Source organism: Balaenoptera ricei, chromosome 19, assembly GCF_028023285.1.
Source record: "Balaenoptera ricei isolate mBalRic1 chromosome 19, mBalRic1.hap2, whole genome shotgun sequence".
In the NCBI taxonomy this organism is placed as follows: Eukaryota; Metazoa; Chordata; class Mammalia; order Artiodactyla; family Balaenopteridae; genus Balaenoptera; species Balaenoptera ricei.
This window is the reverse complement of record NC_082657.1, coordinates 50,045,024-50,072,963: the sequence shown is the minus strand read 5'-3', so window position 1 is coordinate 50,072,963 and position 27,940 is coordinate 50,045,024. Positions and strand designations below refer to the sequence as shown.

At 39.9% G+C, this 27,940-nt stretch overlaps 1 protein-coding gene across 22 annotated transcripts in view; it reads right to left on the bottom strand.

The window, feature by feature from the left end:
- HYDIN (HYDIN axonemal central pair apparatus protein) overlaps nucleotides 1-27,940 on the bottom strand; it is a 446,648-nt gene that overhangs the window by 146,462 nt on the left and 272,246 nt on the right. For all 22 annotated transcript variants that reach the window (XR_009499152.1, XR_009499153.1, XR_009499154.1 and 19 more), the window contains one exon: nucleotides 23,816-24,129. Coding sequence is in view for 19 of the 22 variants with exons in the window: in XM_059905589.1 (XP_059761572.1) it covers nucleotides 23,816-24,129 (314 nt within the window). In the remaining 3 variants the exon portion in view is untranslated. The remainder of the gene's footprint in view (nucleotides 1-23,815; nucleotides 24,130-27,940) is intronic.

Genomic DNA, 27,940 nt, shown 5'->3' with positions numbered 1-27,940 from the left:
TTCTCCTTGGTTACTTCATGCCATGCCATGCCATGCCCAAGGCAGTGATCATAAAGCAGTTTTTTTTCATCCTAAAAGTAATTGGAATCCACAACATAAGAAACATACAATGTATTGTCTAGAAGCTTTCTTTGGAAGAAAAGGGACCCATCCTGATTGTATCTAGATAAGGAAAAGCAAGACACGGTCGACCTTGTCCCTTAAGTGACTTCCTACAGAGAGTTCTGCTGCAAGGTGAGTAGTGTAGGGATGTGCCCAGAATTTACCTTGAAGCTCTCCAGGGAGAGCTTTCCGTGAGATTTCTCCAGGGATTTCCGTGAGAAATGACCACTTCTATAAAAGTTCCAGAAGGTGTCTCCACTGCTACATGCTCTTAGAAAGGCTGCCGAACAGGTGGGCTGTGAAATCTCCCTTATAATCAGCTTCAAAGCTCTTCAGAAATATTTTCAAAACAGGACAGTTTTTAAAGTCAGTTTCTTTTAATGTCTGGCCTTCAGTAGACAGAGCTAGCTTTGGGGGGGTGGTTAATTAATACAAACATGTGGATAAATCAGATCACTATACAAAGCAAGCAGACATCATCCTAACTCAGGTTCAGATATGCACTGATAACTTTCCACTGATTTCTTTAGAAGCCAGCTTAGTTCACAGTGAATATCTAAAAGCCTGATGCCCTCCACTGAATTTTGAGACATTGGGAAGATGCCTTAAAAAGAATGAATCTTATAATAAGGTAACTAGAGTTCTTCTATAATAACATAAAAGCCGTATAAGAAGTTTTATAATACTCAAAATTGAAATGAAAAACAGCCCAATTCATTTCTCTAGGGGGTAACAAATATCTCAGGAAACTGGACTAAACCGAACTGCAAACAGAAGCAGACTACAGGATCCCTAACATGGTGATCACTTTTAAGTTAAATATGAAGAGAGTGAAAGGTCTCCCTCTTCTTGGATTTAAGTCACTTGCAGGCCCACTACAAAGACAGGAACTTGTTTCTGGAAGCTCAGACTTGAGACATGGTGTGCAGCCCTCCCATTAGTCCCAGAGGCTAATTTGATCCCCTGGTCAGATAAATTAGCTGGCCTATCACAGCAGGAGAGGAGATTCTAGATGGATGGGCTATGGGAGGCCTGGGTGATGGAGGGCCTGGGGGGCTTCCAGGGGCATCAGCATGGAGGATAAGCAGGTCTGCTGGGGGTCGACTTCACACTGTTCTCTTTCATAAGGGGCTTCAAATTTACCAATAATGTTACATTTATAATGGGGGTGATAAGACGTGGATGTTCATTATTATTCTTAAGCTATGCACGTGTGTTATACACACTTTTGCCTGCATGATGTAATTTCACAATAAAACAAGAGTGGATGTCAAGGAACACTGTGGAGTGAGAAAGGGCCTCAACTCAGTAATGAAATCATCACTGAACTTCCAGAGAGGCAGTTTCAGCTAAGTGAGGGGCCAAAAGCCAGCTTAAGTCAAATTAGGGAGTGAAAGGGGTGACTAGTGTATTGTTTTCTTCTGTTTCCTTGTACAGAGATGGTGATGATGCAAGAGGATTAAGAGAAGGGCTATCAAAGATGTGGAGCACTTGTACTGGGGGCAAAGGTCTAGAGAGCTTGGTGGTAGTAAGAGAGAGGGGAAGTTATTGATGGAGAGAAGCACGATGGAAAGTCTGGCCTTGAAAAGCAGCAGATGTTGGGGGGAAGGAGATGAGAGGATGAAAGCGGGAGCCTGAAGAAAAGCAGTCTCTGGTGTGGGCCAGGGGAAACCAGAGGGAAGCAAGCTGCCTAGCAGAGTGTGGTGGGAATCTGGGAGGGAGGGATGGCTAGAGCTACATCCTCTGAGTAAGAGGATGGCTAGGAGCTGAAAGGAAGGACCGATCCAGGAAACACTTGTGAGGAAAAACTGGTGGGATGTACTGACCAACTGGGTACTGAGGAAAGAAGAACCTGTGAAAGATGACACAAAACCAGACAGGCTAGGAGGCTGGGCACAGCCTTGGGAATGTTCATGATCAGCTACCAGTGAGTGACACATTGCTTTCCAAAGTGATTGTGTCAGTTTACATGCCCATTAGCAATGTATGTGCTTCTAACCTCCACACCCTCAACATTTGGTACAGTTGTATTTAATTTTATCTAATTTGGTGGGTGTGCAATGGTGTCTAGTTGTTGTTTTAATTTCCATTTTCAAGGATGGAACATCTTTTTATATCCTTATTGGTCATTCATATTTCCTCTTCTGTGAAAAAACCACTCGTTTCCTCCCATTTAAAAACTGAATTATATGTTTTTTCCTTCAAAGGCATACTTTATGTATTATGTACTCTAATAATTTGAAGGTAATGTGTGTGCTGAAACCTTCTGTCAGTTTGTGGCTTGTCTTTTAATTCTTTTTAGGGTGTCTTTTCATGAATAAAAGTTCTCAAATTTAAGGCAGAAATTATGAATAGTTTCTTCATGGTTTGTGCTTTTTTTTATCTTGTTAAAGAAATTCCTCCTTATTCAGAGACCATCAAGGCATCATCCTACATTTTCTTCACATTTAAAAATTTGACTTTCACATTTACATCTTTAACCCATATGGAAGTAATTTTTTGTATAGTGTGAGTTTAGGGATCCATTTAGGTTTTTTTTTTTTCTCTATAGATACTGGATTGTCCCTAGGTCATTCACTGAATATGTCATTCCTTCTTCTTTGTTTTACAGTTTCATCTCTGTTATGTTTCCATACATGCATCGGTCTGTTTCTGAACTCTGTTCTGTTCTTTAGGCCATTTGTCCATCTGTGCACCAATACCACACTTTTAACATTATTATATTTTCACAATAATGTGATATTCAGTAGAGAAAGACCTCCCAGTTTGGAGGGGCCTGACTAGTCTCATCCCTTTGCTCTTTCATATATAGTTTAGAATCAACATGTTGGGATTTTGATTAGAAGTGCATTGAAGCTATAGATAATTTTGGGGACGAATAACATCTTTAACAAATTGAGTCTTTAAATCAAAGAACATAGTATGTCCCACTTTTATTTAGGTCTTCTTTAATGATTTTTAATAAAATTACTTTATACATAGAGATTTTTGCAGTTTTTTGTTAGATTTATTCCTAAATACATTAAAAAATTTGCATTCTCTTTTTTATTTGTTGCTGCTACACAGAAATGCAATTGGCTTTTATTACTCATACTCATCCATCAGCCTCACTAAATTCTTTTGCTAATTCTAATAATCTGCTTGTAGATTATTTTGAGTTTTCTATATAGATAATCATAACATGGCAGTTTCATTTCTTCCTTCCAAATCTAGTCCCTTTTATTTATTTTTGTACCTTCCTGCAACAGCTAGGTTCTTTAGTAAATTGTTGAATAGAAAGCAACTTTGTCTTGTTTGTGATTTTCAAGAAAACAATTTTAACATCTATTGTTTTCTCCAGTTCTCCCTGACTGAGTTGAGGAACTTTCCCATGAAGAGTTGTTTAGCTTTATTACATGTTTTTTCCTTAGTCTATTCAGAGGACAATATATATATATTTTAAATGTGGTAATATGGTAAATTAAATGATTATATTTTCTTATCTTGAACCAACCTTGCATTCCTGGAGTAAGCCCAACTTGGTCATGATAGTCCATCTTTATATCCTTTGCTGGACTCAGTTTGCTAATATTTTGGTGGATATTTTGCATTCATATTTTTAAACTAATGAGTAAGAATGACATGAAATATTTATGTCTCTGACCTGGCTTAATTGGTCTTAGATTAGTTTCAAAACTAATTAGATTAGTTTCAAACAATGAGTTGAGTAATATTTTCTTCTATTTCTCAAAAGAGTTGTGTAAGTTTGCAAAGGAAACTATTGACAAAATGAAAAGACAGCCTACTGAATGGGGGAAAAAATTTGCAAATGATATCACCAATAAGGGGTTAATATCCAAAATATATAAACAGATCATACAATCCAACATTAAAAAAAACCCAATTTAAAAAAGGGCACAGAGACCTTTAAGATGACAGAGGAGTAAGACGTGGAGATCACCTTCCTTCCCACAAATACATCAGAAATACATCTACATGTGGAACACCTCCTATAGAACACCTACTGAACACTGGCAGAAGACCTCAGACTTCCCAAAAGATATATATATATTTTTTCCTTTTTCTCTTTTTGTGAGTGTGTATGTGTATGCTTCCTTGTGTGATTTTGTCTGTATACCTTTGCTTTTACCGTTTGTTCTAGGGATCTGTCTGTCTTTTTTTCTTTTATCTTTTTTTTTTTTTTTTTAAGTATAGTTCTTAGCACTCGTTATCATTGGTGGATTTGTTTTTTTGGTTTGGTTGCTCTTTCCTTTCTTTTTTTTTAAATTACTTTTAAATTTTTAAATTAAAAAAAATTTTTTTATTTTTAATTTTGATAACTTTATTTCCTTCCTTCCTTCCTTCCCTTCTCTCTCTCTCTCTTTCTTTCTTTCTTTTTCCCTTTTCTTCTGAACCGTGTGGCTGACAGGGTCTTGGTGCTCTGGCCGGTGTCTGGCCTGTGCCTCTGAGGTGGAAGAGCTGAGTTCAGCACATTGGTACACAAGAGACCTCCGGGCTCCACGTAATATCAAATGGGAAAAGCTCTCCTAGAGATCTCAATCTCAATGCTAAGATCCAGCTCTAATGACCAGGAAGCTACAGTGCTGGACACCCTATGCCAAACAACTAGCAAGACAGGAACACAAGTCCACCCATTAGCAGAGAGGCTGCCTAAAATCATAATAAGGGCACAGACACCACAAAAAAAACACCACTGGATACGGTCCTGCCAACCAGAAAGACAAGATCCATCCTCATCCACCAGAACACAGGGACCAGTCCCCTCCACCAGGAAGCCTACAAAACCCACTGAACCACCCTTAGCCACTGGTGGCAAACACCAAAAACAATGGGAACTATGAACCTGCAGCCTGTGAAAAGAAGACCCCAAACACAGTAAGTTAAGCAAAATGAGAAGACAGAGAAACACACAGCAGGTGAAGGAGCAAGGTAAAAACCCACAAGACCAAACAAATGAAGAGGAAATAGACAGTCTACCTGAAAAAGAATTCAGAGTAATGATAGTAAAGATGATCCAAAATCTTGGAAATAGAATGGAGAAAATACAAGAAACGTTTAACAAGGACCTAGAACTAAAGAGCAAACAAACAATGATGAACAACACAATAAATGAAACTAAAAATTCTCTAGAAGGAATCAATAGCAGAATAACTGAGGCAGAAGAACAGATAAGTGACCTGGAAGATAAAATAGTAGAAATAACTACCACAGAGCAGAATAAAGAAAAAAGAATGAAAAGACTTGAGGACAGTCTCAGAGACCTCTGGGACAACATTAAATGCACCAACATTCGAATTATAGGGGTCTCAGAAGAAGAAGAGAAAAAGAAAGGGAGTGAGAAAATATTTGAAGAGATTAGAGTTGAAAACTTCCCTAATATGGGAAAGGAAATAGTCAATCAAGTCCAGGAAGCACAGAGAGTCCCATACAGGATAAATCCAAGGAGAAACATGCCAAGACACATATTAATCAAACTACCAAAAATTAAATACAAAGAAAAAATGTTAAAAGTGGCAAGGGAGGGCTTCCCTGGTGGTGCAGTGGTTGAGAATCTGCCTGCCGATGCAGGGGACACGGGTTCGAGCCCTGTTTTGGGAAGATCCCACATGCTGCGGAGCACCTAGGCCCGTGAGCCACAACTACTGAGCCTGCGCGTCTGGAGCCTGTGCTCCGCAACAAGAGAGGCTGTGATAGTGAGAGGCCCACGCACAGCGATGAAGAGTGGCCCCCGCTTGCCGCAACTGGAGAAAGCCCTTGCACAGAAAAACGAAGACCCAACACAGCCAAAAATAAATAAATAAATAAATAAATAAATAAATAAATAAATAAATAATTTTTTAAAAAGTGGCAAGGGAAAAGCAACAAATAACATACAAGGGAATCCCCATAAGGTTAACGGCTGATCTTTCAGCAGAAACTCTGCAAGCCAGAAGGGAGTGGCAGGACATATTTAAAGTGATGAAAGGGAAAAACCTACAACCAAGATCACTCTACCCAGCAAGGATCTCATTCAGATTCAATGGAGAAATTAAAATCTTTACAGATAAGCAAAAACTAAAAGAATTCAGCACCACCAAACCAGCTTTACAATAAATGCTGAAGGAACTTCTCTAGGCAGGAAACACAAGAGAAGGAAAAGACCTACAATAACAAACCCAAAACAATTAAGAAAATGGTAATAGGAACACACATATTGATAACTACTGTAAATGTAAATGAATTAAATGCTCCAACCTAAAGATGTAGACTGGTTGAATGGATACAAAAACAAGACCCATATATATGCTGTCTACAAGAGACCCACTTCAGACGTAGGGAAACATACTTCAGACCTAGGGACACATACTTCAGACCTAGGGACACATACAGACTGAAAGTGAGGGGATGGAAAAAGATATTCCATGCAAATGGAAATCAAAAGAAAGCTGGAGTAGCAATTCTCCTATCAGACAAAATAGACTTTAAAATAAAGACTATTACAAGAGACAAAGAAGGACACTACAGAATGATCAAGGGATCAATCCAAGAAGAAGATATAACAATTGTAAATATTTATGCACCCAACATAGGAGCACCTCAATACATAAGGCAAATGCTAACAGCCATAAAAGGGGAAATCGACAGTAACATAGTAATAGTAGGGGACTTTAACACCCCACCTTCACCAATGGACAGATCATCCAAAATGAAAATAAATAAGGAAACACAAGCTTTAAATGATACATTAAACAAGATGGACTTAACTGATATTTATAGGACATTCCATCCTAAAACAACAGAATACACTTTCTTCTCAAGTGCTCATGGAACATTCTCCAGGATAGATCTTGGGTCATATATCAAGCCTGGGTAAATTTAAGAAAATTGAAATTGTATCAAGTGTCTTTTCTGACCACAACACTATGAGACTAGATATCAATTACAGGAAATAATCTGTGAAAAATACAAACACATGGAGGCTAAACAATACACTACTAAATAACCAAGAGATCACTAAAGAAATCAAAGAAGAAATCAAAAAATACCTAGAAACAAATGACAATGAAAACATGACGACCCAAAACCTATGGGATGCAGCAAAAGTAGTTCTAAGACGGAAGTTTATAGCAATACAATCCTACCTCAAGAAACAAGAAACATCTCAAATAAACAACCTAACCTTACACCTAAAGCTATTAGAGAAGGAAGAACAAACAAAACCCAAAGTTAGCAGAAGGAAAGAAATCATAAAGATCAGATCAGAAATAAATGAAAAAGAAATGAAGGAAACAATAGCTAAGATCAATAAAACTAAAAGCTGATTCTTTGAGAAGATAAACAAAATTGATAAACCATTAGCCAGACTCATCAAGAAAAAAAGGGAGAAGACTCAAATCAACAGAATTAGAAATGAAAAAGGAGAAGTAACAACTGACACTGTAGAAATACAAAGGATCATGAGAGATCACTACAAGCAAGTATATGCCAATAAAATAGACAACCTGGAAGAAATGGACAAATTCTTAGAAAAGCACAACCTTCTGAGACTGAACCAGGAAGAACTAGAAAATATAAGCAGATCAATGACAAGTACTGAAATTGAAACTGTGATTAAAAATCTTCCAACAAACAAAAGCCCAGGACCAGATGGCTTCACAGGAAAATTCTAAACATGAAAACATTCAGAGAAGAGCTAACACCTATACTTCTCAAACTCTTCCAAAATATAGCAGAGGGAGGAACACTCCCAAACTCATTCTATGAGGCCACCATCACCCTGATACCAAACCAGACAAAGACGTCACATATAAAGAAAACTACAGGCCAATAACACTGATGAATAAAGATGCAAAAATCCTCAACAAAATACTAGCAAACAGAATCCAACAGCACATGAAGAGGATCATATACCATGATCAAGTGGGGTTTATCCCAGGAATGCAAGGATTCTTCAATATACGCAAATCGATCAATGTGATACACCATATTAACAAATTGAAGGAGAAAAACCACATGATCATCTCAATAGATGCAGAGAAAGCTTTCGACAAAATTCAACACCCATTTATGATAAAAACGCTCCAGAAAGTAGGCATAGAAGGAACTTACCTCAACATAATAAAGGCCATATACGACAAACCCACAGCCAACATCGTTCTCAACAGTGAAAAACTGAAACCATTTCCACTAAGATCAGGAACAAGACAAGGTTGTCCACTCTCACCACTATTACTCAACATAGTTTTGGAAGTCCTAGCCACGGCAATCAGAGAAGGAAAAGAAATAAAAGGAATACAAATTGGAAAAGAAGAAGTAAAAGTGTCACTGTCTGCAGATGACATGATACTATACATAGAGAATCCTAAAGATGCCACCAGAAAACTACTAGAGCTAATCAATGAATTTGGTAAAGTAGCAGCATACAAAATGAATGCACAGAAATCTCTTGCATTCCTATACACTAATGATGAAAAATCTGAAAGAGAAATTAAGGAAACACTTCCATTTACCATTGCAACAAAAAGAATAAAATAGCTAGGAATAACCTACCTAAGGAGGGAAAAGACCTGTACTCAGAAAACTATAAGAAACTGATGAAAGAAATTAAAGATGATACAAACAGATGGAGAGATATACCATGTTCTTGGATTGGAAAAATCCACATTGTGTAAGTGACTATACTACTCAAAGCAATCTACAGATTCAATGCAATCCCTATCAAACTACCAATGGCATTTTTACAGAACTAGAACAAAAAATTTCACAATTTGTATGGAAACACAAAAGACCCCGAATACCCAAAGCAATCTTGAGAATGAAAAACGTAGCTGGAGGATTCAGGCTCCCAGACTTCAGACTATACTACAAAGCTACAGTCATCAAGACAGTATGGTACTGGCACAAAAACAGAAATATAGATCGATGGAACAGGATAGAAAGCCCAAAGACAAACACACGCACATATAGTCACCTTATTTTTGATAAAGGAGGCAAGAATATGCAATGGAGAAGACAGCCTCTTCAATAAGTGGTGCTGGGAACACTGGACAGCTACATGTAAAAGTACGAAATTAGAACACTCCCTAACTCCATACACAAAAATAAACTCAAAATGGATGAAAGATCTAAATGTAAGGCCAGACACTATAAAATTCTTAGAGGAAAACATCAGCAGAACACTCTATGACATAAATCACAGCACAATCCTTTTGGACCCACCTCCTAGAGAGATGGAAATAAAAACAAACATAAACAAATGGGACCTAATTAAACTTAAAAGCTTTTGCACAGCAAAGGAAAACATAAACAAGACGAAAAGACAACCCTCAGAATGGGAGAAAATAGTTGCAAATGGAGCAACTGGCAAAGGATTAATCTCCAAAATTTACAAGCAGCTCATGAAGCTCAATATCAAAAAAACAAACAACCCAATCCAAAAATGGGCTGAAGACCTAAATAGACATTTCTCCAGAGAAGATATACAGATTGCCAACAAACACACAAAAGGATGCTCAACATCACTAATCATCAGAGAAATGCAAATCAAAACGACAATGAGGTATCAGCTCACACTAGTCAGAATGGCCATCATCAAAAAATCTACAAACAATAAATTCTGGAGAGGGTGTGGAGAAAAGGGAACCCTCTTGCACTGCTGGTGGGAGTGTAAATTGATACAGTCATTATGGAGAACAGTATGGAGGTTCCTTAAAAAAACTAAAAATAGAAGTACCATACGACCCAGCAATCCCACTACTGGGCATATACCCTGAGAAAATCATAATTCAAAAAGAGTCATGTACCACAATGTTCACTGTAGCTCTATTTACAATAGCCAGGACACAGAAGCAACCTAAGTGTCCATCGACAGATGAATGGATAAAGAAGATGTGGCACATTATACAGTGGAATATTACTCAGCCATAAAAAGAAACGAAACTGAGTTATTTGTAGTGAGGTGGACGGACCTAGAGTCTGTCATACAGAGTGAAGTAAGTCAGAAAGAGAAAAACAAATACTGTATGCTAACACATATATATGGAATCAAAAAAAAAAAAAAGGTTCTGAAAAACCTAGGGGGAGGACAGGAATAAAGATGCAGACGTAGAGAATGCACTTGAGGACACGAGGAGGGGGAAGGGTAACCTGGGACAAAGTGAGAGAGTGGCATGGACATATATACACTACCAAATGTAAAACCGATAGCTAGTGGGAAGCAGCCACATAGCACAGGGAGATCCGCTCAGTGCTTTGTGACCACCTAGATGGGTGGGATAAGGAGGGTGGGAGTGAGAGGCAGGAGGGAGGAGATATGGGGATATATGTATATGTATAGCTGATTCACTTTGTTATAAAGCAGAAACTAACACACCATTGTAAAGCAATTATACTCCAATAAAGGTATTAAAAAAAAATGGGCAGAATACCTGAATAGATGTTTTTCCAAAGAAGACATGCAGATGGCCAATAGGCACATGAAAAGATGCTCAACATCACTAATCATTAGGGAAATTCAAATCAAAACCACAATGAGATATCACCTCACACTTGTCAGAATGGTTATCATTAAAAAAGAACACAAATAACAAATGTTGGAAAGGATGTGAAGAAAAGGGAACCTTCAAATACTGTTGGTGGGAACATAAATTGGTGCAGCTACTGCAAAAAACAGTATGGAGGTTTCTCAAGAAATTAAAAATAGAACTATCATATGACCCAGCAATTCCATTCCTGGGTATATATGGGAAAAAACCCCATTAATTTGAAAAGATACATGCACCCCAATGTTCATAGCAGCATTATTTATAATTGCCGAGATATGGAAGCAACCTAAGTGTCCATCAACAGATGAGTGGATAAAGAAGATGTGGTATATATGTACAATGGACTATTACTCAGCCATAGAAAAAGAAGGAAATTTTGCCATTTGCAACAACATGGATGGACTTGGAGAACATTATGCTACATGAAATAAGTCACACAGAGAAAGACAAATGCTGTATGATATCACATATGTGGAATGTAAAGAATACAACAAACTAGTGAATATAACAAAAAAGAAACAGACTCACGGATGTACAGAACAAATTAGTGGTTACCAGTGGGGAGAGGGAAGAGGGGAGGGGCAATATTGGGGTAGGGGATTAAGAGGTAGAAACTATTATGTTATAAAATAAGAATAAAAAAATAACAAAAATAAGAAACTGTTATAAATTAAGCTAAAAGGATATATTGTACAACATGGAAAATATAGCTAATATTTTATAATAACTATAAATGGAGTATAACCTTTAAAATTGGGAATCACTATATTATACACCTGTAACTTACACAATAATGTGTATCAACTATACTCCAATAAAAAATAAGTAATATAAAAAAAAGAATTTGTGTATGTTTGGAATAATTATTTGTTCCTTGAATACTTGGAAAAACTTGCCTTTGTCTATCAGAACTAGTGTTTTATTATAGTAAGACTTGAAGCTATGTATTCAATTTCTTCAGTGATTAAAAGATCATTTGGATTTTTTTTAACATCTTTATTGGAGTATAATTGCTTTACAATGGTGTGTTAGTTTCTGCTTTATAACAAAGTGAATCAGCTATACAGATACGTATATCCCCATGTCCCCTCCCTCTTGCATCTCCCTCCCACCCTCCCTATCCCACCCCTCTAGGTGGTCACAAAGCACCAAGCTGATCTCCCTGTGCTATGCAGTTCCTTCCCACTAGCTATCGGTTTTACATTTGGTAGTGTATGTATGTCCATGCCACTTGGGATAAAGATGCAGACCTACTAGAGAATGGACTTGAGGACACAGGGAGGGGGAAGGGTAAGCTGGGATTTCTTTTTTTTTTAAGTTAGTTTTGAAAAGTTGTATTTTTCTAAGATTTTATTCATTTTATCCAATTTTTCAAATTTTTGCCATAAAGTTACTTATGAAAATTTCACCTTTTTAATATCCGCTACAACTGTAGTTATATCATTTGCGTATTCCTAAAATGGTTGTGTTTTTTTTTTCCTTTATCAGTCTTGCCTGAATTTGTTAATTTTATTAATAGTCTCTTCCAATAGTCAACTCCTGGCTTTGTTGATTCTTTGTATTTTATTTAATTTTCTCTTTCATTAGTTTCTGGTCATACATTCAATATTTCCTTCTGTCTATTTTCTTTGGCTATATTTATTTATTTACTTACCCAACTTTTATAGCTGTGAATGTTCAACTGAATTTTCAGCCTCCTTTCTTTTGTAACATAAGCTTCTAAAGTAGGGCTTGTCAATGGTAGCACTATCAATATTTTGAATGGATAATTCTTTGTTGTTGGGGGCTGTCCTGTGTATTGAAAAATACTTAGTAGCATCCCTGGCCTCTACCCACTAGATGCCAGTAGCTCCCCCTGGTTATGATGATGCTGATGCCAATAATAATAATAATAATAATAATAATAATAATAATGATAATAATGTCTCCAGACATTGCCAAATGTCCCCTGGGGGGCAAAATTACCTTCAGTTGGGAACCACTGATTTAAGACTACAGATCTTCATTTAAGTCCACTTTAGCTTCTGCTAGGAAAACTGGACAGCTACATGTAAAAGAATGAAATTCGAACATTCTCTAACACCATACTCAAAAATAAACTCAAAATGGAGTTTATTAGGATCAAAGACCTAAATGTAAGGCCGGACACTATGAAACTCTTAGAAGAAAACATAGGCAGGACACACTCTCTGACATAAATCACAGCAATATCGTTTTGCACACACCTCCTAGAGTAACGAAAATAAAAACAAAAGCAAACAAGTGGGAGCTTATTAAACTTAAAAGCTTCTGCACAGCAAAGGAAACCATAAACAAAACGAAAAGACAACCCACAGAATGGGAGAAAATATTTGACAACAAAGTGACTGACAAGGGATTAATCTCCAAAATATATAAACAGCTCATGCTGTTTGTATGTCAAAAAAACAAACAATCCAATCAAAAAATGGGCAGGAGATCTAAACAGACATTTCTCCAAAGAAGACATACAGATGGCCAAAAAAAGCACATGAAAAGATGCTCAACATCACTAATTATTAGAGAAATGCAAATCAAAAGTACCATGAAGTATCATCTCACACCAGTCAGAATGGTCATCATCAAAAAGTCTACAAACAATAAATGCTGGAGACGGTGTGGAGGAAAGGGAACCCTCCTACACAGTTGGTGGGAATGTAAATTGGTACAACCACTATGGAGAACAGTATGGAGGTTCCTTAAAAAACTAAAAATAGAACTATTGAACTTCCCTGGTGTACAGTGGTTAAGAATCCGCCTGCCAATGCAGGGGACACGGGTTCAAGCCCTGGTCCAGGAAGATCCCACATGCCGTGGAGCAACTAAGCCCCGTGCACCACAACTACTCAGCCTGTGCTCTAGAGCCTGTGAGCCACAAATGCGGAGCCCATGTGCCACAACTACTGAAGCCTGCACACCTAAAGCCTGCGCTTCACAACAAGAGAAGCCACCGCAATGAGAAGCCCGCACACCGCAACGGAGAGTAGCCGCTGCTCGCCGCTACTAGAGAAAGACTGTGTGCAGCAACGAAGACACAACACAGCCAAAAATAAATAAAATAAATAAATAAATTTATTTTTAAAAAAAGTATATGCCAATAGAGGATTATAAAATTACCAAATAAATTCATAATTAAAAATAAATAAATAAAAATAGAACTACTATATGATACAGCAGTCCCACTCCTAGGCATATATCTGGAGAAAACCATATTTCGAAAAGATACATGCACCCCAATGTTCATTGTAGCACTACTTACAATAGCCAAGACATGGAAGCAACCTAAATATCCATCAACAGAGGAATGGATAAAAAAGATGTGGTACATATATACAATGGAATATTACTCAGCCATAAAAAAGAACAAAATAATGCCATTTGCAACAACATGGATGGACCCAGAGATTATCATACTAAGTGAAGTCAGACAGAGAAAGACATATCATATGATATCACTCATATGTGGAATCTAATTTTAAAAAATTATACAAATGAACTCATTTACAAAACAGAAACAGACTTACAGATATTGAAACCAAACTTATGGTTACCAAAGGGGACGCATGGGGTGGGGGGGAGGGATAAACCAGGAGCTTGGGATTAACATACACAAACTAGTATACATAAGATAAATAACCAACAAAAACCTACTGTATAGCACAGGGAACTCTACTCAATATTTTGTCATAGCCTATATGAGAAAAGAATCTGAAAAAGAATGAAAATATGTATAACTGAACCACTTTGCTGTATACCTGAAACTAACACAACATTGTAAATCAACTATAATCCAATAAAATTTTTTTAAAAGCACACTTCAGCTTCATTACCACTGATTTTTTTCATCATCATTCAATGTTAAGTATTTCCTAATTTTCATTGTGATTTTTTTCACTCATAGGTTATTCAGAAGTGTATTTTAAAATGTCTATGTTCTTTACTTGTTTGTTTTTAAATATATATTTGTTATTGATTTCTAACATAACAGATTTGTTGAGATTTGCTTTAAGCCCTAGTATACGGTAATTTTTCATAAGTGTTCCATAGGGCTGGAAGAGTTTTTTCTTAGTGGGGTGTTCTACATATATTATATGGAGCCTGTTAATTGTGTTCGAATTGTCTGTAGGAGAGCTGTCCAATAGAACTTTCTGCAGTGACTGACATGGCCTGTATCTGTGCTGCTCAATACAACAGCCACAAGCCACATGTGGTTACTGGGCACTTAAAATGTGGCTAGTGTGATTAAGGAGCTACATTTTTAATTTAAAAAGTTTAAAAAAAATTTAAATAGCTACATGAGGCTTGGTGGCTACTACATGCGGCAATGTAAGCTATATAGTCTTGCTGATTTTCTGTCTGCTCGAGAGAGTGTTATTAAAGATAGGGGATTTGATTTGCTTTATGTATTTTTTTTTTTATGAATAGCCCAGTTTTGCTTTTTTTTTTTTTTAAAGAAATTCACGTTCTTTTATTTATTTATTTATTTATTTATTTATGACTGTGTTGAGTCTTCGTTTCTGGGCGAGGGCTTTCTCTAGTTGCAGCAAGTGGAGACCACTCTTCATCGCGGTGCGCGGGCCTCTCACCATCGCGGCCTCTCTTGTTGCAGAGCACAGGCTCCAGACGCGCAGGCTCAGTAATTGTGGCTCACGGGCCCAGCTGCTCCGTGGCATGTGGGATCTTCCCAGACCAGGGCTCGAACCCGTGTCCCCTGCATTGGCAGGCAGATTCTCAACCACTGCGCCACCAGGGAAGCCCACTTTATGTATTTTGAAGTTATGTTTTGAGATATATGAAGTTTAGGATTATTATATCTTTCTGGTGAATTGACCTAGTAACCTTCTTGACCTCTGGTAATGCTTTTTTGTTTTAAAGTCCATTTTTGGTTACCAGGGGGGAAAGGTGGGGGAGGGATAAACTGGGAGACTGGGATTGACATATACACACTACTATATAGAAAACAGATAACTAATAAGGACCTACTGTATAGCACAGGGAACTCTACTCAGTACTCTGTAATAACCTAAATGGGAAAAGAATCTAAAAAAGAGTGTATGTATATATATATATATATATATATATATATATATATATATATATATATATATATATATATATGTATATATGTATGTATAACTGATTCACTTTGCTGTACAGCAGAAAATAACACAACATTGTAAATCAACTATACTCCGATAAAAATTTTTAAAAAATGAAGCCTATTTTAACTGATGTTTCATAGCTTCCTCAGAACTCCCTCCATTATATGCCTGTTCTATCTTTTCCCATCCTTTTATATTACTGTATCCTTATTTTTCTGGTATCTCTTTTTAAAATAATTGTGAGTAAAATCCAGAAGCACAATCATTTCCTTAGTTTTATTTACAGTGATTTCAACTACTGATACATTTGGATTTATTTTATCATCTTATTTTGTAATTTTTATTTATTTCTGTGTATCTTTTCCATGTCACTCCTTCCCCTAATTTTTAATTTATTTTGGATTGACTATATTTTTCCCCTTCACTTTTTTTCTTCTTCTAGTAATAAAATACTTTTACTTCTTTTCTTTACTTAAATTTATGTTTAAAGCTTACCTTTTCCCTCTTCTGGAACAACTCAAAGACCTAAAATCTTTCATTTCTCCCCTTCCATACTATATAGTATTTCAGTCCTATATTAATATTTTACATTATTATTTTATGTAGTTAATGGTATTTTAATTTTACCCATAATATACCATTTTCTTAGTTCAGAAATCCGTCTTGCATCTCAGACATACATATGTCTGAGATAATTTTCCTTCTTCCTTAAGTATACCCAGTAGAAGTGCCTTTAATGAGCCTGCTCCCCCTTTGACAATGACCTGCTCTTCTGTTGATAATGACCTCTTGCAGTTCTGTTAGTCTAAGGACTACCGTTTCTGTTGACTCTGGTCCATGGTAGCCCATGTCACTCTCTCTTACTCACTTACTTTAAACTCTTCCATGGCTTTTCACTACATTTTGGAAAAAATCAAACTCCTCAGCATGGCCTACAACACCAGACCTGACCTGGCCCTGCAGAATTTTCCAGTCATATTGCTACCATTTCCCAGACTCATGGGCTTCTGATACCATGACCTTTTTACTCTTCAAATGTTTATTCACATGTTTACTGATTTAATTTTTTTAAATTAAAGACTGTTATGAGCTGAATTGGTCCCCTTTGAAATACTTTGTTGAAGTTCTAACCCCCCGTACTTCTGCCCTACTGCTCAGTGAATATTCTTAAGGTCAACTTCCCCTCAACCCTCAGCCATACATGACTCAGAAGAGCAGGTCACATAACACCTTGAGTTGGTAAGGGAGGCCACAGAGGTTCTGGTTAAGACTCTCATCCCTTGTCCCTTCAGGCCTCTGCTACCTTCCTTAATCTCATCTAGACTAAGACTTCAGGTGTGCTGTCTACTTCCTGCCAGCATCAGCTTATGGCAATTTGTTACAGCAGCAACAGGAATCTAATACAGGCCAGGGGGATAGCCCCTGTTTGCACTGGATTCATTCTTTGGGCTGTTAAACTGTCATTGTGGCTCAAGTACAAGCAGGGGGAGAGTTAGGGAAGAAAGGGGATGGGAGGGGCATAAGAGCTTGACTCAGCACTTTGCCTGAGGCCAGCTGTGGCCACTTCTGTTCCCTCTTTTGACCCTTTTTGCTCCCTCATCAGAACTGCTTTCCCTCTAGACCCCAGGCTCCATGCTCACTTTTGTCTCTTATCTAAACTTCTCTGGGAGGTGGGAAAAAAAAATACAACTGCAGAAGCTTGAAGGATTCTGAGAGGTGCAGGGCCTGTGGGGAAGATAGAGGGATATTTATTGAAGGGACAGAAGCTCAAGCTAGCAAGAGACACCTGCGGCCCTCAGACCCCGTGAGGCCTCTCTGTGTCCTGAAATGGCTTCTGACTGATTTCAGGAGATGTTTCCAAGCCACCTCTGGGATTCTGCTTCTCAAATAGGTCCTGTATTAGCATTACAGGGGTGCCAATCCACTCAATTTCCTCTATAAAGGAATGGCCGTAACACCTGACACTTACTGAGCATTTATTATGTGACACACAGATCCAAGAGCTCTGCAGTAGGGGCTGAGACAATCCTCACCACATCCATATGTGGGAGGTGCTGTTATAATCACCCTCATTTCAGACAAGGAAGCCAAGGCTCAGGGACCCTCAGCCATCCACCAAGGTCACATGGGGCAGGCGGCTGAGTAGAAGGCTGCCTTAGAGGCTGGGCTCTTAGCACACTGAGCAGCCCTGGAAGGCTGGGGCGCAAGGATGCCCAGTGCCTGACCCATGGGATTCAATAAAATTATTTTTGTTTTGAAAGAAAAGTAAAAAACCATGTTTCATTTTCCCCCTAAACATTTTTGTTTTCTTGATTGGGCCCTTGGGCAAAGCAGGGGCAGGTCCTTGATCATGGGTCTGGGCTTACCTGGTTGCAGGGAGGAGTGGTGGGGAAGACAGAGGGCACTCTGGGCCTGGCCCTCCTGAGCACACACGGCCTGTGGCCTTTGAGGGCCTGGCTTCAGCCTTGATGAATGTGGCCTGGCACAGGAAAGGAATTTTCTATCCTTCAGAAGGAAAAGGGGCTGAGTCCATCATGTTGGTGTCTAAGGACCCTATGGTTCCAACACTTCAGGATCCTGGGGAGTGCTTCACTTAGCAGCACTTGGTGGGAAGGAATGGAGAAGAAGGGACCCTTTGAGACCTGAAAACAGCCACCAAGTTCAGATTTTTCCTTCATGTGTCATCTCAAAGACACATGCACTTTATAAACATTTAGTGCTCACAGCAAGTCTTTTCGGTTTCTGCATTATCCCCATTTTACAGGTAAGTAAACCAGGGCACAGGGTCATGTGTTTAGGACAGAGCTGGGATTCTAACCAGCCATGTCTGATTCCACAGCCCAGGACCTCAACTACCACCGATACCATGTCTTTAAAAAGTTCCACTTTCAAAGCAAGAGAAATTGAGGGGTGATGAAGAGACAGACAGAAGCATCCAGGCGATAAGGACCCTCCACCCCACTTCCAGCCCTTCCATCCTCCTCTTCCAATCACAATATTGGACAACTGATGCTCATCACAGAAAAATCAGTGTGAGAACAACACATGTTCCCTTGCTGTCAGGCTGGGCTCCCTTAGGCTCTTGTATTTGGTTTATTTATAATCTGATTTGGAAGCAAAAAGGCAAAGCTGTCCTTGGGGACCATGCGGCCCACATGCTCCAAGTTCTAACATCGCCTCAGCCTGCAGCTCTGAGTCTGGGCACAGACGCCAGCTGAGCCAGCATCTGCTTGGTTCTCTCTGGTCTCTTAAAAGCAAAGCCTGGTTTCAGTGTGGGCCTCCCTGTGCTCCCCTTTCACACAGATGCCACAAAGCATCATGCTCTTATCCGGCTAAGCAGTTAGGCCGAAGAAAGGGCACGTTTCTACAGTGCTGCTGTGCCGGCGGCAGCCATGCCCAGCCCTGATATGTCCTCCCAGCTTCCTCATTACTTGCGTACGTGTGAGTGCATGGACTGGTATCTATCAAACTCAGTCTAGAGCTCTGTCATGCACGTGGACTCGCATGAATGAGTGGGTTTCTAAGGCAATGACTGGCTTACGGGGTGCTTACCTAACATGCTTGCCCACTTTACTTCTCTCTTTGTTCTTATGTGTGACATGAGGGCCAACTTGGAACCAAAAATATGCTCAAACAAGAGAGATGCTTTGAATGTCTGAGTCAGAATTCCCTACAAAATCACACACACACACACGCGCACTCATTCCCAAATGCACAGACATGCATGTACACATGCATGCGCACACACACGTGTGATGTATATGTGTTGTGACAGGCAGGAATGTTGAGAGTCTAGGCCTCCTCATATCCTGCCTAATAAAAGAAGAAGAAAACTTCTTTTATCCTTTTGTTTCTTTTACTAGTTGTGAGGCTTAGAAGAATTCTGATTGGAAAAGAAAGGTTCGTGTTGGTATATCTGATAAAAGTGACCTTTAGCCAATGAGTGGTTCATGTTTTTCTGACGGGCTGCACAGACAGAGCCTGTCTAGACAGCAAGTGGCATTTTTTTTTCTCTTCAAGGTGATATTTATGCCTTGAACCTTTCCATTTGGCAGGTGCCAGGAAGCCAACAGAAAAGAATGTTAAACCAGTTATGAAACGACTCTCCTCTCACTACAAACACCAGGGGCAGGGAGAGCAGCTGATTAACTAGAAGATACCTTCTGAGGACCTACTCTGTGCTCTGGACTGTGCTGGGCTCTGGGATCCAGAGGCAACAGAACAGATGTGCTCCCTAGTCTCATGGGGATTAAGCGCCAGCTAGGAAGTTGACCATTAGCCATAGTTGCAAATGTGATGAGTCACCAAGGAGATAGGCTACTGGTGCCTATGACAGGGGACCTTGGGTAGGGCAGGGTCTCGGAGAAGGCTTCCTGGGGAAGGAAGTTTAAGCTGAAGACTTAGTGAGGCGGCAGGGCTAACTAGGTGAGGTGGCAGGGCTAACTAGGTGAAGGAGAACGTCCAGTAGAGAGAGGGCAGTTAGACAGCAAACCACCACTGGGCAGGAAAGAGGCCGGCATGGTGGGTAAATAGAAAGAAGTCAGTGTGGTAAGGGGAGAGCAAAGTGAGAAGAAGCTGGAGAGGAATTCAGGGGCAGCACATGCTGAGCCTTGAAGAACACAGTGAGTATTTTGTACTTTATCCCAAGAAGCATGGGTGTCCTTCAAAGCTGAAAACTAGGGCAGTGACATGCTCATTGCTTGTCTGCTGAGGGGGTGATGGACTGTGGCGCAGGAGTGGAGGCAGACAGCCCAGTCAGGGGCTGTCACAATGGTCCAGGCAGGAGCAATTGGGGCTTCAACTAGGGTAACAACCGTGGAGATGGGAATGAGAGGTTTTTAGAAGGTGGAATAGGTAGAACTTGGTGATGGATGTGATGCGTGGGGTAAGGGAGAGGAGGGAATCTGGATGCCTCCCAGGACAGTGATGTCATTTACTGGGACAGGGGCCCTGTAGGAGAGGCAGGGAGGGGGCAGGGGAGAGCCTGAGACTGGAGTGGGGTACGCTGGACACGAGTCACCTGCGAGACATCCAGGAGGAGACGTCAAGAAGGTGATGCACTTGGAACTCCGAGGGGTCTAGGTGGAGATACGCATTCAGAAGCCTCTGCAACCGGGGCTAAGTGAAGCTGTTGGTGAGTGCAACTCCAGGAAGAGCAGACGGCCTACGAGGGAGCCCTGCGTCCTATGACTCCAGCAGAGTTGCTGCTGGCCGAGAGATGAGAAGTAGTCAGTCGAGGGGACAAGAGGAAAAGCAGGAGGGTATGGTGCTGTTCAAGCCATGAAAGGAATGTGTTTCAGGAAGGAGGGGTTGGACAACTGTGCTGAATGCTGCTAAGGGTTATCTTTCTGAAAAAACCTGACTCTGTCACTCTCTTGATGACAAATCTCACCACTGCCTCCAAGAAAGAGTCTAAGTGCCTTATCATGGAATACCAGGCCTCTCACACACTGCTGCCAACCTACCTGCCCAGACTCGCCTCCCCGGACTGCCCCCCACTGATGAAGTCTGCGCTGTGGCTGCACTGATGGGTCCCCTGTGGACACTGATGGGGCGTGCCACCTGCCTCTCCTGCATTCCTTCTCCTATACTGCAGTTTTTGCCTGGAGATCTGCCCCACTCCCACCCCTTCAGTCCATGGGGTTCTGAGGTCATCACTGCAGTGCGCTTGGTGTGGGGCACACGGCCAGGCCAATGCTAATCAAGAGCTTTGCCCTCCCCTGACAGTGACCGGTGAGGGGAGGGGACAGGAAAGGTGATTAAGATGGTCCCATCAGAGAGCATCTCCTGGAAGTTCTGGGACCAAGGCTCATGTTCCTTTCCAGTGGCTCAGAATCTGCACAGACATGGCCCCGGGAGCGCTGGCAGCACTTGGTGACCACGGGAGAAAAGCTGATCCGAGAACGCGGCTAACTCATGATGGAGAGCAGAGCTGAGACAGGGACTCTGTCTCCAGTAACACTGTTTGAGTCCTTGCGTTAAGCTAGGCCAGAAGCCAGAATGAACTTGGACTTTTGAGTTGTGGGAACTAGTGAATGAACTTTGCTTTTCTTTTTTTTTTTTTTTTAGAAAAAAAATTTTTTTTAAAAATTTGTTTTTTGGCTGCGTTGGGTCGTCATTGCTGTGTGCAGGCTTTCTCTAGTTGTGGTGAGCGGGAGCTACTCTTCGTTGCGGTGCGCGGGCTTCTCATTGCGGTGGCTTCTCTTGTTGCGGAGCATGGGTTCTAGGTGCGTGGGCTCAGTAGTTGTGGCTCGCAGGCCCTAGAGCGCAGGCTCAGTAGTTGTGGCGCACGGGCGTAGTTGCTCTGCGGCATGTGGGATCTTCCTGGATCAGGGCTCAAACCCGTGTCCCCTGCGTTGGCAGGCAGATTCTTAACCACTGCACCACCAGGGAAGTCCCTGCTTTTCATTTTTACTTAGGGTCAGGTTTCTTGTCACTTGCAACAGAATCCATGAATCCAAACTTATATACATGCTATTCCTGTTACTGAGAATGTTTCCCTGCTTCTCCATCTGGAGCATTTAACTGTGCCTCTCAGTGCAGCCTTCTCTGACTCCTGTGAGCATTCATTCCCCCGGCATCCCTCAGAGGCTGACACTATCATGTGTCATGGGTTACACATCTGTTTCCCCAATAACCTCAGTCCAGTGATCATGTCTTATTCACTTCTGTATCCCTGATACCTCACCCATTATCTGGTGCATAAGAGTCACTTATCAAATGGTTTCTGAGTGACTCTCTGAATGAATGAACAAATGAAATATAAGCAGAGGCTCAGTATCAAGATATTAGAAGATAAAGAAGAAAGGAAAAAAATGGTTAAATGAGTGCTTAAGCCAATGAAAAATTAAGTGTATCATCTCCAGTACTGGCCAAGAACATTTCCAAAATGTCATCATTTTAATTATGGAAATGGCCTCTCGAAAATAAAAAAATAAATAAAGCATGTCCCTTGCTCCCAGATAGAAAAAACTCATTTAGCTGTGTTCCATCAGAATAACTTCACACAATCTGGTGTTCGAAACTCATTAGGTCAGGTTGGCTGATTTTTCCGTAATTATTTTAAATGTTCACCATCTACAGAATTTCATCCCAAACCTGAACAGTCACTGGCACCTAATGAGCCGGCTCCATCACTCAGGCCCAGAACCGGCTTCGGTGCTACACTGGGTCATCATCAGATGTTTATGGAAGACATCCAGAGCAAGCCACAGTTACCATGGAAACAGGCACGGGAAAGGAAAGGATGGCTATCCTACACAAGATGAGGACTGTGTACAGGAAGCATCGACCAGCCGAGAAATAACATGAGGCTTTCCCAGTTAAGAATGGCCATTCAAAATTCAGGTGTTGAAAACTGAGCTGTCCAAACAACCAATAAGGAAATATGCACAAGCCCATTCATCCTGGCCAACAACATGGCTTTTGACCCACATGAAACTGTTACTGAGGCTTGACTGAAATAGGCTGTTCCTAGGTCTTTAAGGGAGTGTTTTCCAAATTAAGTTGGCTTTAGCTTCTAATTGAACAGGAGAGACACTTCTAAACCCAAATATTGTAAAGACAGCTTTTCCCTTCCGGCGCTCACCACCTCCCACTATTTTGTACATAAGTATATATCTATATGCATACGTACATATATGGGCCATAATGGAACCCACTGAAATATGCAGAAGGTAGAGCTCAGGGCAGCACACATCTCATGTATCATCCTACTCAATTTGTGCTTTGGGTTTGAAATGCTTATTAAGGAAACTCTATGAAGACTATTTTTAGTGATAAATTTCTAATGATCCAACCACTAGATTCAAAATTAGAGCAGGCTTAGGGATATCACTTTGTTAATTTGGTGGCAATTGGGGCTTTCAAAGATGTTTTATCTGCTTTTCCTGTTTGGAAACCTAGGATGGACCATGGCTCTTTGTTCCTTCTGTCAATGATTAGTTGTTGGAAGTGAAAGTATTCATGAAAGACCAGTACTCAGAATACAGGAAACCAAGTGCAAAGCCCGAAGGAGAAAAAAATGAAGAGCAGGGGAGAGCTCTGCAGGATCACCACGCTAGTTGGTACCTTATCTGATTTTCCTCATCATCCACCAGGAAGAACCAGCGAAACTTCACAACCAGGGGGCTGCAGTTGGTGATTGTGATGTAGCGGATCACCTCAGTATCGTTCAGGATACAGCCAAAATCCAGCTCCATGGTCTCAAAGGTGAGGTTGGGGTAATTCACTTCTCCACGCAGGTGCAGGCTGTCCACTTGAGGGTGCTCCACATACTTGATTTCTAGAACTTCTTCTGCCACCCAGGTATTCAAATCGTTTTTATAGGAAGGATTGAATTTGACCAGCAGGTCTTTTTCTTCACCGATCTCCAGTTTAATAGGCTACAAACAAGATAACGGGGAATTACCAACCTCCATACTGTGCATTTCCAACCTGATACATGAAATAGGACAACCAAAGTTATTTATATATATATTTATATGCACACACACATACATACACATACAGACACACAGATTATTAGGAAATACGTATATATACACTTTATCCATAACTATGTATCCACACTTTACATAGTCAAACAGCTAGTATATCGCTATCGATAGCTATCTCTATGCACTTACACACATATATATTTTTTAATAGTTGAAAATGAAAGCAAGAAAAATGATTTGAAAAAAGAGATGTTGATAAGTGTTGTGAGATTGTAAGGACTGAGGAGTTGTAAAAGGAAAATCTGCAATGAATAACTATTATGAAATATTCTTAACTGAAAATAAATTAGATTGTAAAACGCTCTTCCTAGATAACTGGGAAAAGTCCTTTGCTTAAGAAAATTTTAAAAAGGCTTTCTAAAGGACCCCATGGTGGAGGGGCTCTGTAGAGGATGACCCAGAAAGGGATGGATTAGGTAACTTAATTTCTTTTCTAACGTCTTCAATTCTAACTCTTCAGCATAGTGGTATCCACTTTCCGCTGTTTTCTATTCAACTTAAAATGACACTCCAGAGCCGTACAGAGTTTGTTCGGTAGATTGTGTTTGTTCTTTTCTCTCTTTGATTCAAATCCCCATGTGTTCCTTGATGCCAAGGCCACAGAAACACCTTCCCATAGAAAGCCTGGCTCTGAGTTGGCTTTTTTAGGAATCGCTTAATCCCCACATTTAATCGGCATGAAAGCTACCTCCTGGTTTTGCAGAAAGTGCCCTGAGGCAGTCAGGAAGAATGCGAACAGCAACAAATCTGTTTACAGAGCACTTTCCTCTCCACTGAGCTTGAAGGTTCAGGTATTTAACTGTGCACTTCAGTGACATGATCAGATGGTTTCCGTTGATAAAGCCAATCACCTGATTCAAGAGTCAGAGAGAGGGTAACGACTCCTCAGTTGGCTAATCCCCTCTGAAAGGCTCACCGGTCCCTTGGCCCAGGTGACTTGCCACAATTTAGAAGTCATTCTTGTAGACCATGGTATCTGCAGCACTAGGCATCGCAATGCTTGGTGTTTAAATATCTTGGAGATTGACTTAAACATTTTTTCCCCCAGAGGAATGACTTTGCTGTTTTGTGGAAATGATACATATCCACAAAATTTTATATTATATACAAAAGCACAAAGAAGAAGTTAGAAATTCATCCAAAACTTCACGAGATATTATTTCTCAGAGTTCACATTTGGTAAAACATTAGTCCAAACATGACAGATAGATAAATAAAATTTTACAAAAATGGAATTAGACTAATTTATTTTAAAAAATCATGTTTGAATTAACAAAAAACTGAAGAAAATTTCTTATACAAGAGATATTAATTGTAAGATCGTGGACTCTGGAGCCAGACTGCTTGGGTTCAAATCCTCGCTCTGCCAGTTACTAGCTCTGTGAACTTGGGCAAACTTGCTTGGCCTTCCTAGCCCCCAGTTTCTCCATCTGTAAAACAGGGGCAATAATAGTACCTAACTTTTTTTAAGAGGATGAAATGAGTTAATATATTTGTGATGCATTCAGAGCAGTGCCTAACACGTAGTGTATGGTATATAAATGCCAATTATTACTACAATCCCTTTATGATCAAGAGAATTGATCAAAAAGTGTGGAGAAGTCCAAGGTTAGTCTAAAATCCTCCCTTGGTGGGTCTCCTCTTTACCGCTTAGAAGCCACAGAATTCTCTGGACATCAATAAGACTGGTAACTTCACTAAGGTATGTTTCCCTGTTGAATATTCTATATCATTTTGTCCCAGGACAAGGTGTGGCCTTATTTTTTTTTTTAATATTTCATTTTTATTTTTGAATAGATAGGACAATGAAAAGCATGTTACCCTTGTGCCCATCTCCCCTCCCCTCAAGCCAACTGTTCCCCTCCCCTGAGGTAACCAAGGTTACACAAGTATCTTATCTGTCCTTGTATGAATAGAAAGATAATGCATGAATATAAACCCACGTTCATAATATGTGTTATTGTTTACACATAGGCAATCCTGTTCTGCACTTTGCTTTTTCCACTGGGGGATAATTAATCAGTGCATATGGAGTTGCCTCACTCTTTTTAACAACTGCATTTTATTCCATCATTGAATTCTGCCATCATTTATTTAACCAATCTCCTATTGATAGATATTGGCTCCCAGTCTTTTGTTCTTATAATCAATGTTGCAATGAATATCCTTGTATATTGTGTCTATGTCTATAGGATAAATTCCTAGGAGTGGAATGACTAGGTCAAAGGGTCGGGGAATTTAAAACGTTGATGGCGTCAGGAAACTTGCACAAGCCTCTTAGATACCCTCATCCACCAGAGGGCAGAAAGCAGAAGCAAGAAGAACTACAATCCTGCAGCCTGTGGAACAAAAACCACATTCACAAAAAGATAGACAAGATGAAAAGGCAGAGGGCTATGTACCAGATGAAGGAACAAGATAAAACCCCAGAAAAACAACTAAATGAAGTGGAGATAGGCAACCTTCCAGAAAAAGAATTCAGAATAATCATAGTGAAGATGATCCAGGACCTCGGAAAAAGAATGGAGGCAAAGATCAAGAAGATGCAAGAAATGTTAAACAAACATCTAGAAGAATTAAAGAACAAACAAACAGAGATGAACAATAAAATAACTGAAATGAAAAATACACTAGAAGCAATCAATAGCAGAATAACTGAGGCAGAAGAATGGATAAGTGACCTGGAAGACAGAATGGTGGAATTCACTGCTGTGGAACAGACTAAAGAAAAAAGAATGAAAAGAAATGAAGAGAGCCTAAGAGACCTCTGGGACAACATTAAACACAACAACATTCGCATTATAGGGGTCCCAGAAGGAGAAGAGAGAGAGAAAGGACCAGAGAAAATATTTGAAGAGATTATAGTCGAAAACTTCCCTAACATGGGAAAGGAAATAGCCACCCAAGTCCAGGAAGCACAGAGAGTCCCATACGGGATAAACCCAAGGAGAAACACGCCGAGACACATAGTAATCAAATTGGTAAAAATTAAAGACAAAGAAAAATTATTGAAAGCAGCAACGGAAAAATGACAAATAACAACAAGGGAACTCCCATAAGGTTAACAGCTGATTTCTCAGCAGAAACTCTACAGACCAGAAGGGAGTGGCATGATATACTTAAAGTGATGAAAGGGAAGAACCTACAACCAAGATTACTCTAACCGGCAAGGATCTCATTCAGATTCGATGCAGAAATCAAAAGCTTTACAGACAAGCAAAAGCTAAAAGAATTCAGCACCACCAAACCAGCTCTACAACAAATGTTAAAGGAACTTCTCTAAGTGGGAAACACAAGAGAAGAAAAGGACCTACAAAAACAAACCCAAAACAATTAAGAAAATGGTCATAGGAACATACATATCGATAATTACCTTCAACGTGAATGGATTAAATGCTCCAACCAAAAGACACAGACTTGCTGAATGGATACAAAGACAAGACCCATATATATGCTGTCTACAAGAGACCCGCTTCAGAGCTAGAGACACATACAGACTGAAAGTGAGGGGATGGAAAAAGATATTCCATGCAAATGGAAATCAAAAGAAAGCTGGAGTAGCAATACTCATATCAGATAAAATGGACTTTAAAATAAAGAATGTTACAAGAGACAAGGAAGGACACTACATAATGATCAAGGGATCAATCCAAGAAGAAGATATAACAATTATAAATATACATGCACCCAACATAGG